Source organism: Rhipicephalus microplus, chromosome 6 (assembly GCF_043290135.1).
Source record: "Rhipicephalus microplus isolate Deutch F79 chromosome 6, USDA_Rmic, whole genome shotgun sequence".
Lineage (NCBI taxonomy): Eukaryota > Metazoa > Arthropoda > Arachnida > Ixodida > Ixodidae > Rhipicephalus > Rhipicephalus microplus.
The window spans coordinates 140577456-140592774 of record NC_134705.1 but is presented as its reverse complement, the minus strand read 5'-3'; the positions used below and the strand labels follow the sequence as shown (position 1 = coordinate 140592774).

Sequence of the window (15319 nt, the reverse complement as noted above, 5' to 3'; positions counted from 1 at the left end):
ACTGACAAAGACCGTGGTCTATCGTGTCATCACTGCCACAGCGATCTCAGGCAGCAGAGTGTTGTTCCAAAGCAAAAGTTTTGGTGAAAGTGCCTCCAAGCTACAGTGAGCACACCATCGTTTTCTCGAGTCAAGAGAGTACGGACGGCGCTTGATGCCTGCGAGACGAGTGCAGTCTGTGCAGTCAGTGTTGTAAACTTAGTGTATTTGACAAGAATTTTATGTCTTCATTGGCAGTGTCTCGAATTTTCATTGCAGCATCTGTCTCTCATAACGGCATGAATTCTTGTTCACGTGAGCTGATCGAGCACCTGGGTCGGAATGTCAGTCACCCAGTGCGCTGCAGAGACTTAGAGGCCGCTGAAACGCGATGTTTTGTCCTTGCACGAAAAGGTAATGAAGCGGCTCTCGAATTTCCAGCTTTCACCAGCGACCTCACGAGCAACTGCCAATTAGAGATTCTTTTTAAGGCACTGAGAACAAGTTCATTAAAGGCACGTAAGCTTTGACACAATTCGAGAATTTTATGAGAATGTGGAAGCTATTGGTAAATAGATGTTCATGCAAGAAAAAAGAAAACATTCAATGTCTTTAATGAGATTTCCCGATTCCGACCGTTCTCTTGGCGAAGACGTAACTTTTCCTCGCGTTATGGTCGTCATTCGCCTTTTTTTTTAAATCGAACTACGTTATACTGCATACTATAAGAGTAGGCCGAAGCAGCAATGCGCCAACGCGGAACCTGTTTCTGTGACAAGATCTCTGTTTCTCTTTCCTTTTACGTTTCTTGCCCGACCACAGTGGGCGTGCACACACATTAATAAATTTGCGTGAACTGAGCGGCTGGCGACACTTTCTTTCGGGACACCTTGCAAGCAGAAGCGGCGATGATGGCTTCAAGGACTCGTGTTGTCGGTGCCGTGCTACTTTGGGCGTTGCTGATCGGTAAGCCTTATTTCGGTTCGAGCCACTTCATTATAACGCTCTGCATGACGTACTGGCATAAAAAAGGGAAGGGCGAAATAAATGTAGAACAGTTAGTCAGCAGTCTACCATTGAGATGAAGGCGACAATAAATGTCCTTGAACAAAGAACCTAGCGAAGCAACCATGGCCGAGTTTTCTAATAGCCTCCTGTACCGTCAATTTAGGAGAGCTACCAGTAGCATAGCCAAGACTGCATGACCGACGTGTTTTCAGAGGAGAACTGTTTTAAGTGAGAGGCCTCATAGCTCCTTTTAAGGACGTTTGTAACTCAAAGACATTAGAAAAAATAGTTTCTTTTAGAAAATTATATTTTTGAACTACTAAAAAGTGTCTGGGCGCATGCAGTGAACGTGCATGCATACGCTGAGCACAAGAGCAATTTTGTGGAAGCTTTGAGAGGGAAGAAATAAATTTTATGATTTTTTTCTTAAATACAAGTAAAGCAAAATCTCACGGAAAATTAATCTAAAGAATATTATTTATTATTTATTATTTATTTATTACATACTGCGGACACTAAGTGGTCCAAACAGGAAGGGCACGTCACGCATACCACACGCGTAATGACGTACATCATACGAAAAACACACTTTGTTTTACACGCTACAATACACTTCGTTATGTAACAACATCACGCTTCGCTCTATACACTACAATAAACTTCAATATGCAAAGCAACAACACTACATTACACTATGTTCCACAACACAAGTAGTAACTTACGCCAAACAACGACAATACATTGCATACCTCATACTTTACAATACGTTACACATACGTTACAATGAATGATTTATGAAAAGAAACTATTTCTCATAATATTTGCATAAAAATTGCTTGCTCGAAAATAACTTCTACGAAGCTCGCCCTTTTCATAAAAGTGGATGTTCGGTGAAAGCGCAGGCAAAGTGTTCAGCAAATACGTGGGCGAAACCTCTCTATCAGAAAATTGAGGTTATTAGCTTTATTTATGTATAGACCAATATAATTACTCCTCGCGAAGAACAGCCATTTCAGGACGGGGTCAGCGCATGAGCGTGACCACTATAGCGTTATGTCGATAGCTGTTGTAAGCTTTCCACCAGTTTTCGTTCGCTATCAACTGCGACGCTATGAATCCCACAGTCCTTGGGTTAGCAACATACGCATGACTCATTTTATTCATTTATTTTATTGACAAATACCTCATAGGCTCCAAATAGAAGCCTTATGTGAGGGGGACTATACAATAGTTATTTGAAAAGAATATGTATGTGAAGAGTATGTATAAGCGCTATAAAACAAGCGTGCCATAGCGAAGCAATGTGGTTTAAAAAAAGCAAAATGAACGTTGTTTCAACAAGCCGTCTAAAGTGCCGGCCGCTACGGTAACGTTCATAAATACGTATACTTGGCATGAATCAATTTATGTAGTTATCAACAATTGCTGCAGCTTTCTTGTTACTGCTCTATCACGCCGAGCTCTGCTATTGTAGTGTAAGGTGCGTATCACTCAGGGAGTAAGGTAGAAACGTATTTTTGCAAGCACGCATATTCAAATCAGGTGCCCAGTTGGGTCTAATTATACTCCGACTTCACGGTTCTCGACACCGTAGTGTTTCTTATATTTCTGCACCATTTAGCAGCCGAGCCACTAGTAGCGCCGAAACACTTAAAGAAAGGTCTGGTGGGATTCATCCAAATTGGTGAAAATAAAGTGGTCTGTACAATATCCAGAACAATATATTGTCAATATATCAGGAATGTTAGGCAAAAACGGATGCACCCATTTGAAGCGTTGTAGTTCTGAATTAACTACTCCGAACAAAATGCGCGGGCGTAAAAAATTCAGGTGACCCAAACGTAAACCTAGAGAGAGAGAGAGAGAGAGAGAGAGAGATAAATAGAGAAGAAAGGCAGGGAGGTTAACCAAGCTTGGCTCGGTTGGCTACCCTACACTTGGGGTGGGGGAAAAGGGGAATAATAGAACGAAAAGAGACAGAAAAGAAGAGGAGTAAGAAAGAGAAGCATAAATAGTCAGCTCGAAACTACACAGCACGGCCTCGCACAGTTCTTTCACAAGCGGTCGTGAAGTTTGGTGTTCCTTAAAAAGTACAAGAGGGCTTTCGTGGCTTTGCGCGTATGGGAAGCTGTTGGCCAAGGTCCCAGGATCTTCTCTTCTGTAAGCGGCCGTGAATCCAGCTGACAGAGCTTGGCTTCCATAATACGTCGTTCGGTCTGGTATGCCGGGCAATGACATAGAATGTGCTCAAGCGTTTCCCCGCAGGCGCAGATGTTGCATGCCGAAGTGCTCGCCATTCCAAGGAGACGAGAGTACGAATTCGTAAATGCCACGCCCAACCTCATACGACACAGTAAAGTTTCAGCGCATCCTGGGAACTCGGATGGCAAACGAAGTTGCAAGTTTGGGTCGATCGAATACAGGTGCGTGTTGGAGAAACCCTGCGTATTCCATTGTAGAAGAGCTATACGGAGAGCAAGTGATTGTAGTAGCCTTGCAGCGTCCGTTCTCAAGAGTGGTATGGGCGTGCGCTGGTCTTGGTCATGAGCCGATCGAGCAGCTTCATCTGCGCGGTCATTGCCAACGATTCCGCAAGGACTCGGCAACCACTGAAATACAATATCGTGACCTTCCGCGAGCGCTTCGTGGTAGTCGTGCCTTATCTGATATACTGATTGTTCATGTAGCCCGTGCTGCAGAACAAACCGTAGTGACTGTAAGGCTGACCTGGAGTCGCAAAAGATGGCCCATTGGTTAGGTTCCTGGTGAAGAATGTACTTTACTGCACCTTGAAGTGCTGCGAGCTCTGCTGCTGTCGACGTCGTGGTGTGAGAAAACTTGTACTGAAGCAACACATTTTCAGATGGAACAACCACTGCTCCTGTGGAGCTGTTGGAATTAGTGGAGCCATCGGTGTAAACATGTATGCGGTCGAAGTACCTTTCGTCCAACAGATGCAAAGTCAGTTGCTTCAGGGCTAGCGTTGACATGCGTGCCTTCTTAAAGATACCAGGAACTGATAAGCGCACGTCAGGTTGACGAAGACTCCATGGCGCAGTTGCTGGATGCATGGCAAGTTTGAAGCCAGGCGGTAGTATGTCGTGATGTTTTGTCACGATACCGCAGTACGAAGAATGGGGCCTCCGAGCTGTCAAACACGCTAAATGATGTGACGGTAGCCGTGATAAATGCCGAATGTGCGCTCTCAGCGTCTCGACAATGATGTGCGTTGTGACCGGTTGTTCTTGTGCAATAGCAATAGTTGACACTGTCGATGAGCATCTTGGAAGACCAAGGCATGTCCGAAGTGCTTGGGCTTGTACGCTTTGCAGTGCACGGATGTTAGTCTTGCACGTGTTGGACAGGACCGGAAGGCTGTACCGGAGAGTTCCGAGAAAGAGGGCTGTATAAAGCTGCAACATGGAGTGCACGGATGGGCCCCATGATTTTCCGGCGACGAACTTGAATACATTCTCAATGCCAATGAGCTTTTTCTTCAGGTATGTGACATGCGGGCTCCAGGTTAGGTCACGATCTACGATGACGCCTAAGAATCTATGAGTGCTCTTATATGGGATTGATCTGCCATCGATGCACAATGAGTAGAAAGACATCGGTTTGCGTGTAAACGCCACCGCTGCGCATTTTTCTGTGGCGATAGTCAAACCTTGCTGGCGAAGGTATGTCGATGTCATTGTTGCCGCTTTCTGTATTCTTGCGCGCACTTGAGGTCGTGTCACGCCGGATGCCCAAATGCAGATATCGTCAGCGTAGAGAGATACATAAGCCGTCTGTGGCAGCATTTCAGTGAGCCCCACGAGAACCAGGTTGAAAAGTGTAGGACTCAAAACACCGCCTTGTGGCACCCCACGACTTGTGAAATACTTATTCGTAGACCCATGTTCAGTCAAAACGAACATAGATCTCTTTGTGAGGTAGCTTCTTACCCATCTAAAGACACGACCTCCAAGTTCAGCTGCTTCAAGAGCATTGAGAACAGCCTCGTGGGTCACGTTGTCATAGGCACCCTTCACGTCTAAGAACAGAGCTACCGTCAGCCGCTTCTGCGCTTTCTGATGGTGAACAGAGGTCACTAAGTCAATAACGCTATCAACTGAGGACCGACCTCGTCGAAAACCAGCCATAGCATCAGGATAGATGTTATAATGTTCCAGGTACCATTCCATGCGTGTAAGCAGCATCCTCTCCATGACCTTGCCAACGCAGCTTGCTAGTGCTATAGGCCTGTATGATGCCAAATCGAATGGAGACTTTCCGGGCTTCAGCAAAGGCACCAGGCGACTACACTTCCACTCATCAGGCACCATTCCATCATGCCAAGACTTATTGAAAATTTCCAGGAGACAGCGCTGTACCTTCGGGCCTAGGTGACGTAGGGCAGTATAGGTCACTCCATCCGGACCTGGGGACGATGAGCGTCTGCATGTGTTCAATGCCGCATGAAGTTCTTCCATGGTGAACGCAACCTCCATTTGCTGATCTCGTGCGACTGGAACATCCTGTGGCATTAGATCGATCGGTATAGAGATGTCGCCGGCGATCTTTGCACAAAATTCCCCAGAAACATCAAGCTGTGAGCGACGTTGATGTAGCGCCAGAGCGGCGAAGGGGTGACGCTGTTGCGGATGCGAGTGAATACCTCGAAGAGTCCTCCATACGGGAGACAAGGGCTTTCGAGGGTCTAGCGAGTCACAAAAATTCTTCCACCGTTGTTCATGAAGTTTGTGCATTCGACGCTGGATTTTTTTCTGAATGCGTCTGGATTCTCTGAGGTCAGAGATAGATTTCGTGCGTCTGTATCGTCTTTCGGCACGTCGGCGGACCGCTCGAAGTTGTTCCAACTCTTGGTCGAGTGCCGTGCGTCTCGATTCTTTCGAACATATCTTCGTGGAAGTCTCCATTGCACAACTAATCACTTCTTCAATGGATTCCGGTGGTCCGTGCATGCACTTGCTCTCCACTGATATCTGAAACTCTTCCCAGTCAATAAGTCTTGAGTGTCCAGGGGACGGAGAATCGTCCAAACCTCTGACTGTCACGTACGTGGGGATATGGTCGCTGCCACGTGTTTCAATATCTGTGAACCATTGGACTTTCGTGACAATGCTATGCGACACCAATGTCAAGTCCAGGCAACTGCTGTAAGTTACTCCTCGGAGATAAGTAGGGCTGCCGTCGTTCAGCACCTGAAGCCCGTGCTCTGATGCGAGATCAACTAGGTCCGTGCCTTTTCGATTTGTCCTGATGCTTCCCCACAATGGATGATGGGCGTTGAAGTCACCCATCAATATCCAAGGCGCTGGAGTCGTTGCAAATATACTATTCAAGATTTGTTGATCTAGTCGACCTGACGGCGCTATATATGCGCCTATCAGTGTAAACGACAACTTCTTCTTTTTAACATATAGACACACGTAGTGATTTCCATTGTGAGAATCTACTCTTTGGAGAACATAAGTGAGTTCTTTACGGATGTACACAGCAACTTGACTTCGTTCAATGCACGTTGAAGAAATGAACGATTCATAGCCCGACAGACGAGGTAGTTTTGAAAAATGTGGTTCACAAATGATGATGATGGGAAACTTATTTTCGAAAACGAATTGTCGGAACTCAGGCATTCTTGACTGTAGACCTCTTGCGTTCCACTGAATTATGGAAGCACGCTTGACTTTTTCTCGGAAAGGCTGATGCGGTCTAAGGTGCGCCATCTTGTTACTGAAGTCCGGCAAGAACTGGTTCTAGTGTGTCCAAGATTTGCAGCGCGCATTTAGCGGCAGGGATCTGTAGACTATCCAATAGAGTGCGAATAACACTCATGAACGACTTCAGTACAGAAAAGACTTGTACCTCTTGGGCGGACAGACTGCCTGCTGGGGGCATATTCGTTGTTGACTGTCGATATTGCGGTTCCGTAGACACGTGTAACCGCGGTAAAGTGGGCCAGTCATAGCCGGATGTTCTCTGTAGCGCCACAGTGTCTTCCGGTACCTCTGGACGTACCCCACCTGGTGGCGGGGCGGTGGAGGTCTCTGTGGTCGTAGCGGCGGTGGTGGTGGTGGTGGCGGCGTTAGTGAAGGCGCCTTCGGCACAGGACTGCTTTTTCTTTTCTTCGAGCACCGCCGTCGACGGGAACGCCGTCGTTGAACAACCGTTACCGCTTCCTTTCGTGAGGATCCGTCTTTAACCATTTGTCTCAGAATGCTCCTCTCTATCTTCAGTACTGGGCAGTCTTTGGACGAGGTCTCATGGTTGCCGTTGCAGTTGCTGCATTTTAGCAGAGTTGCTTGGCAAGCCTCTGCTTTGTGGGGTCCGGCACAACGTGGGCATGGTTGCTTGTAGTTGCACACAACACTAACATGACCCAGTTTTAGACAGTTGTGGCACTGTAGTGGTTTTGGGATGTATGGTCGGACAACGTGACGAAAATGACCAACCTTTACATGTGATGGGATGCAATCGCCTTTGAAGGTCACCTTGATGCAACGGGATTTGCCAAGCCGGCATACTTGCAATATGTCCGTTGCCCCAGTAGCTGGCTTTATCAGAACAGGAAGGTCTGCGTTCGGTATGGAAACATCAACGTCATAAATGACGCCTGCCGTCGTTTCACTATCCTGCGGAATGTAAGTTCTGAGATAGATGCCTCCAAGCTCAGTGACAGTTCGCAGGGTATGTAGCGCAGCCGGGTGCTCAACGTCTATGGCCAGGATATTCTTCCGTGGGTTGAGTCTAATGTCCTTTATCTCACGTGGCACGATAGCTTCGAGACGCGCTGATATCACTTGCCTGTTCATGTTCTTCAGATTGATCGAAGAGTCGACAGGAACAAAAAGTATGGTATGGCGTTCAGAACTGCACGCCGCCTTCACGGTAGAGACGCTAGCTGGCGAAGACGCGCCGACCATTCTTCTTTTTTTTAGCTTTACGCTTCACTGCAGGGATGAAATCTTCATCGCTGTCTTCACTACTCGCCGTGTACAGTTCAGTGCTGTCACTGGTGCTGTCGTCCTCCCGGCTGTTACGCTGCCTTGAGGTTGACGTCGAAGGTGACGCCAAGTCCGGATTGCGTACGGTGGGGCCTGGATCCATCGCTGCCCGCAGGAGAGCGATGATCCTCGGATAAAACGTAAATTCACACAAAAAACACCAAACGAAATAGGCAGCGTTCGGTAGAAATACACTTCGTCGTCGTCCTCTCCGCTCAAAGCTCAAAGCTAGAAGATTTGAATGGGGTTAGCTCCTAGCGCTCGGTACTCGAATGAGTGCGGGGAGGGCGCGATGCACGCGCCCCCATGCGGTGGAGGTTGACGCACCACCACGAGGAAGCTTCCAGAAGTGCAGGCTGCTATAGCTGGCACCTGGCGCAGCGTAAAGGGGGCGAGGCGCGCACAGGTGCTACGCTTAGGTACAGTGTACCGACCAAATTTCAGTTTAATCTGTTCAGTTACGGAGAATCGGTGTTCGTTTATGCAGTTTTGATGCGCAGTTATCGTCTTTCCATTAGTTTTCATTAATTACACCGGGGTGTAATTCACACTTTGGTGCACTACACGAGCTCCCGCTTAAAACCTACCATATATGCTCTTCAACAGTGCTATACTGTGTTCACACATTTCTTCTTCTTCTTCTTCATTATTATTATTATTATTATTATTATTATTATTATTAATATTATTATTATTATTATTATTCGTTTATAGCCAACCCACCATCGTTCGTTTCTCTGCACACATGGGACATATCGGCGCCCTATCTGAGTTCAACGAATCAGCCCCAATAGCTGCATGACAAGTCGTCGACTGCGTAGCCATCAAGTGGCGTGGCTCTGCTGCTTTTAATAATACTGGATCGCAGACGCAAGCACAAAGAACTAACAACAAACTTTTATCTAGGTCGCCGAAGTATCGGCCACCACACCGATGATCGAACAGGCATCCCGCGTTGACACTCGGACTCCGGCGAGTCGGGGCGTATCTATGCCCCGCTGTCCCGAAATTGAGACGTCAACGATGCGTGCTTCGTTCAGGTTTCGCAAGCCGGAACACACGCTCAGGCGATGCTCCGTGTTACGAGGTGAAAAAAGATGATACGTCGAGCAGATGAGATGCTGCGCTACGCCTTCCGGATTTGGAAGCAAAAGTACGACCAATGTAACAGGTCGGCGACGTGACGGAGAGGCTAGGCCCACCTGTTCCGACGTAAGAGTGGCCCGCCACTTGCTAGTACACGTCCTGAATGGACGCGTATAAATAAAGTTCTTCCACTTCTTTCCCAGTCATCGAATGTATGGAGAACAACACTAGGTGATGATTCCGAGAAGTCCACATGAAACGCACTATCGTCAGGGGCTGGCACCTAAAATACTGCTCAATCGTTTAAAGCAAGCCTTTTATATTTCTAATCCCCTTTCCTACCTCCCCCAGCATAGAGTGGCCAACCCAACTGCTGCCTGGTTAAACTCCCTGCCTCTTCCCTTCTGTAGTCCTTCCTTCCTTGGAACGTTTGCTTCACCGGGAGGGTACAATTTGTGGAAACAACTATAGGCCGAAATTATTTTTGATGGACTTAAATACATCCCTATAAACTCGCGCTAGTCCAAAGTTTGATTTCAAGCTGAATCACCATTTCACTGCATTATATCAGTGCGAAAACATCGTCCGAACATGGACGGAGTATACGTAAAAAAAATTTGGTGGATATTGAGGGGTTTTCTAAGGGGTATCTTATGAACTTATGCATTGTTACAAGAGCAACTAAAGAAACACTTCTTTCATGATTTATTTCGAACAGCAAATTTCAAAGATGGAGAGAGCACTGATTTTTGAGCGAGTTGGTTTTCACAGCAGAAAAGCCTAGTGAAAAAAAGTACATTTTTTTTCTGGAAATTCGGTTTTTAGTTGTTATTATTTTAAATTCGCAATTTATTGCCTTTCGATTCGTTGTGTAATGCTTCCGTCTATGTAGTTTTTTTTTCAAACATACGTGCAACATGGTTAGACCAACCGTCACCTATATGAAACTGAAACTTAAGGTACCAGTTTTGTGTGAATCAGAAGATTAGCCTGACATGTCTTTTGTTGGTTATTTAGCAATCTTATGAAGTGACAACGTGTCACAATGTTCTAAAAGCACTGCGAACACATCATTTATAATTATAAAGTTAATGAACCTCTCACCAGAGGAACGCATAATGTGGTAAATGTGTTGTTCACCATCAAGGACAGCATAATGTGAGCTTGTAATACATCACATTACGTTTCCTTTGTTCAACGATGTGTGCCTTTTAAAAAAGGTAGCAGAAGCACATCTGATATTTTCAAAGCGAATTCGGATCGAGCCTGGCTTCTACACTGGAAAAGCTTGCCTCGCAGAAGAATAGCACCGCAGCGCGAAAGTGCCCCTTCAAGGCATTGATGTTGCAAAACAAGATAAAAAAAAATTGAGAGTTGCCGCTCGAGAAAAGACACACGGTGAAATTGGCAACAAATATTAAGAATTTCAGCCCTCCCGATCATCTTGTGTAAGTACCGAGTCTCTTTCGAATATTGTTTGTAAATTTTCTCGGTGTTTATATTTGTGGTGATTTTCCGTGCGTGAACACTTGTAAATCTCTTGGAAATAAACATTTGTCATTCAAACTTGACAGATTTTCTCATCACATTAGTAGGCGGAAAATGAACATCAATAGCGAAATTGTACCGAAATATTTATTATGGCTGCCTGTTATACAAAGGTGCTCTTAGATCTAGAGCATGGTTTTTTGGTTATTTTATTATTAATTACGTATTTGATGTTTATTAAATTACATTTGTTTTAAACTGTTGCACAGGCAAAAGCTTTTTTGATGGTCATGCAAAATCTAAAATATTTGCAGTGGACGCAACTTCAGCTACCAGTGCTTGCGCAAGGCATACAGATTGTTACGACGTAAAACAAGTGTTCCTTTTATGCAGTTTTAACGCGATAACGTTAAAGAGCTCGTTTTGGCGTCGGCAGTTGCGAACGAAAAATCATATTATGCGTGACCTAAAAATTGAGAACAATGCAAATTATTTAAATAATTGATAAAAAACCACGGAGAACAGTGTGGACAAAACCAGGATTGTTGGAGTCTGAGTGGAGTTCTAACCCAGGTGCTTTGCGTGGCAAGTGGATGTTCTACCACACGGACACACTTCAGCTTGTGCGAACGGTGAAAAGAACTTTTTCTGCTTCGTAATGCAGTGAAAGTAGTTTTCATGCTTCACAAACACACGCATCCTTTATAATGACTCACAATGCAACATGAAATATTGCATTAGTAATGCGTGGTCAAGCGTCCATTGCCAAAGGGCGTCAGACTATGTGATTCTCATAAAACCTCCATGGTTGAAAGCCAGTACCTTACTAAAAAAGACACAAATGCTACTGCGCCTATTTCCTTAAGGCCCTGTAGAGTGTGCATGGTAAGTTTGAACAGATTTCATGCACTAAGTGTTTGAAGTACGCATTAGGAACAGATGTCGCTACCGCATGCAACTCCTAAAGGCTAAGCTTTAGAGTCCCCTAATAGTTTTGGAATAACTGATTCATCGCAAGTAAGTGCTTGTGCTGTGATAACCTACATCTCGCCTTGTTTGCAAGTGCTTATGTGTTCTGCGAAGATGCACGAAGGTTTCAACAAACTGAGGGCCCATAAATTGCTGTGAGCATATCGCACCCGGGAAGGTAGCGCGGTGTTGAAGAACCGCAGCCACGTATACACTCATCCACTTTGCTCGGTCGCAGGCCCTTGTCGAGCGCAGCTGAAGGCAGGGTGCAAGCTGGAGAATCTAAGGGCTTGCGGCGACGACTACGTGCCATACGCGAAGACAACGCAGCTTCACTATTCTGGGGAAAACTTCAAAAAGTCTTGCGCGTAAGTATTCGCAGCCTGTGTGTCTGTGTTAACCAGCGTCGACAGACGTCAGACTGAAATATTGACGCGTTGTGCCACTTGACGGAGCAGTGCTAAGTACTGAAAAATGTGACTACCTTCCACAATATGTTGTGGAAGCAGGTGCAGCTAGCGAGTGCGAAACAATGATTCGGCCTAATATTGCGAGTTTTTTTTTTCGTTGAACGCTAAGATGAAGTACTAAGCATTTCTCTCCACTTGTCGGACACGCTGCAGAACCACCGTGAAGTATTTGTTGAACCGCTAGCCAGAACCATGGCGAAAACAAAAGCTGACGCAACAGCGTCGTGTGCTACAAAGAAACACGCAGTCGACGCTGCAGTTGCATTGTGAAATGGAACGGGAGTATAAAACACCGAATAAGAACGTTCAAGTAGCATGAAGCCGAGAGGTGAGAGTGCTGTGTACGAGCGTTCAACTAGCTGGGTAAGTATCCTCCACAGCATCGTCCACAGCAGCTCGCGGGAGAACGTGCGATCACGTGGCTCTACTGTAATGCTTGGGTAACCCTTGCAGAGAACCATGAAAACCTTAACTCCAATAAAATTGTTTTCATGTCGCACCTCTAATTACCATAATCTGATATGGTATTCAACACTAGGTATCGCGCACGAACGTATTGAAGGTCCAAGGTTTCCTTTCCGAATAAGAAATAATTGCACATGTGACTAACAAGCCAATATCAAGATGTTCGTCGTCACCGTGGTTTGAGGTTTGTTTTCTATCGGTCTTACCAAGGGAAAGTGGTCACGCACATATGAGCCTATTCAGTACGTAAAAAAAGACAACTATTAAAATTAGCAATAAAACGAGATGTGTGACCGGGCTTGTATTTATTCCATAGCTACGTGAAAAACGTGCCAGAGACGGCACTAGCCTTCGTCAGTTCCTTGTCTTTGAGTCCCCTACGCGATATTCACGTAGCTGCGTAATAAATCTGTCCAACGCGCAGGAAAGCGAAAGCTAAAGCGAAAATGCAACTGAAAAGGCGAAAATTGCCGAGGTCATCTGGTCGTAATGAAACTATCTGACAACTGATCTAAACATAAAAAGCAAGCTTGGCTGATCGTGGGTGCTTCGCTGAGGATTATATAAACAGGGTGCCCCAGCCATATTTAGCCAGAGTTTAAAAGACTGCTGGCACACGTAATGACGACGCGATCAAATGCCTGTTGCTGACTGTTGCCTGGAGTGAGTTAGACGATTCTTTGTCTTCCGATTGATTGTTAAATAGGTCATTTTTCTAACTTTTCTAAATAACTAACTTTTCAAGCAACCAAAATTGGGAGATATTCCAATGAGAAAGTTTTTAATTGCTTTGCCAAGCGCCCTAATAGACATTCGCGAGCTTTATATTTGTTAATTTTTAGTGTTTTCCTACTAACTGCAAATGCCCGTGAAATGCAAAAAACACCACGTGACAAGCGTGCTCGTGCGCCTGTGCGCACGATGATTCTATAGTGCTCGCTAACACTCTGCGTATACGAATGGCCATAGCATTTGCCCAATTGTGCTGTCTCGACAAGGCCACAACGATGGTGGTGGCTTTACAATGAACACGTTTCACTATCGGCCACAAAAGTGATAACGACTGTGGCTGCTTGCCATTGTCACGAACCGGTGCGAAGGCAGTGCATCGTTCGTATGCGGAACGTTAGAGAGCACCAGAATCCCGGGGCGCGAAGACACGTCAGTGGGTTTGTCACGTGCATTTTATGCACCATATTTGTATACGTATCTGTATATATGAAAACGCAAGAAAGAAAAAAAAATCCAGAATAAACACTCTGGCGCACGGAATCAAACGTGGGACCTCCGCGACGTGAATGAGAGGTGTTTACCACTGGGCCACCGAGAGGTACCTCCTTCAACGTTCTAACGGCAAGCTATTTATATTTACCACTTACCGCTGTTGGCAGGCATCTGTGAGGGGAATTATCGTGTTTTCAGCATTATCAGCAAGATGGTGCAGTGAGCGCGCGGTGGCTCTCATCTCTCACGCGTACTTTGGCCCGCGTAGAGAATGAGCGAGGGCACGTTCGATAGAACGCCCTTATCTTGCAGTGGAGAGGATCGTACGTCTTGGATGGCCTTTGAGGCTTGTCGGAACAATTCTGTTGTAGTTACCGGGTGCACAAAGGTCTCTGCAATCGTTGCACTGCCTCCATTAGCGAAAAGGGCGCACTTTTAAGACACAGCGAAGTAACAACTGAGACGCTTATTTGCGTTCATCTGTACCTGTGAGCACGTTTCGTGCGTCATTTGTGCGTGAGAAACGCGGGGCACGTTTTGATCTGCTTGTAATTTTGCGCAGGACCTTCGAATTTGTTGCTATCGCGTTCATTGCTTCACCGTTGCAGTGAAGCTTTTTTGTATTTCGCAGGAATTTGTAGTTAGCAGAAAGACAGTAATATTTACCAGATATAAAGTGTGAAACTGTCTGATCGGACGCGGTGGTCAATTACCTCGACCACGCTGCAACTTTTCAAGGAAGGCGGTTTCATTTGCCCCTGGTGGACTGTTTAGGCCATGTCGTCTTGGTAGCTCGGGCTTCGCTTGGATTTTTTCGGATGGCGGATCCGGCTGTCCACATTGACTGTGTCGTGGTGGTCGAGATGAGTCACACTATGACGTTGCATAAAAAACTGTCAGAAGCTACTGTCATGGACGGAATCGGCAGTTCAGTGGTACTCGACGCCCCTGGCCATAAAGTAACTTCGCACAAAATCTTGGTGACGGTTCTTGCGGACGGCACTGAATGTCTCGTCTTGGTCACAGGCCCATCCCAAAACGCTGACGCTTGTCCTGTTGCTGTTCTGATGACTGGACAACATGCTTAACTGTTGCGTATTGCGCAATGTGGCGTCTAGCGCACTTCATACGACGCGCCCAGCTGCACCTTGGTATCCTGCGAAGCATATGTACCGTATTCCTCGAAATGAGTTGCGAAGCAGCTCATGACCTTGGAGCCTACTTAATGTACAGCTCCCACAGGTAGCCGAGCTGGTGGCCCGTGCCGAAGTCTCTCACATGCACGACGTGTCCCGGTAGGAGGCAGTCTCACCAGGTGGAGAGTTGGTCTGCAGCGACCCGTTTCGGACCAGAAATTTCATCTTGTCACGATCTCGACATACGGCTCCGATATGTGTGGACTGGTTCTGTGGGAAGGAAGGAAAATAGGAGGAAATGAAAGACAGGTAGGTTAGCCAGCCTGGGCGCAGCCGGTTTGCTACCTTGTGCATGGGAGGTAGATGGGGAAGATGAAAGATAGAGAGCAGAGAGGGAAGAGAGATAAACTCAATACAATCCGCAGCACACGCGCGCATACTCAGTCATAGTTCAGTATTGTGTTTCGCAATGTGTGTGAGAGAA

General features: G+C 46.2%; 1 protein-coding gene across 1 annotated transcript in view; it reads left to right on the top strand.

Annotated features, from left to right (window-relative positions):
- The first annotated feature begins 801 nt into the window (after nt 1–801).
- LOC119167299 (uncharacterized) overlaps nt 802–15319 on the top strand; it is a 43252-nt gene continuing 28734 nt past the window's right edge. Inside the window, exons 1-2 of the mRNA XM_037418759.2 lie at nt 802–945; nt 11779–11908. Coding sequence (XP_037274656.2) covers nt 888–945; nt 11779–11908 — 188 coding nt within the window. The 5' untranslated portion in view covers nt 802–887. The remainder of the gene's footprint in view (nt 946–11778; nt 11909–15319) is intronic.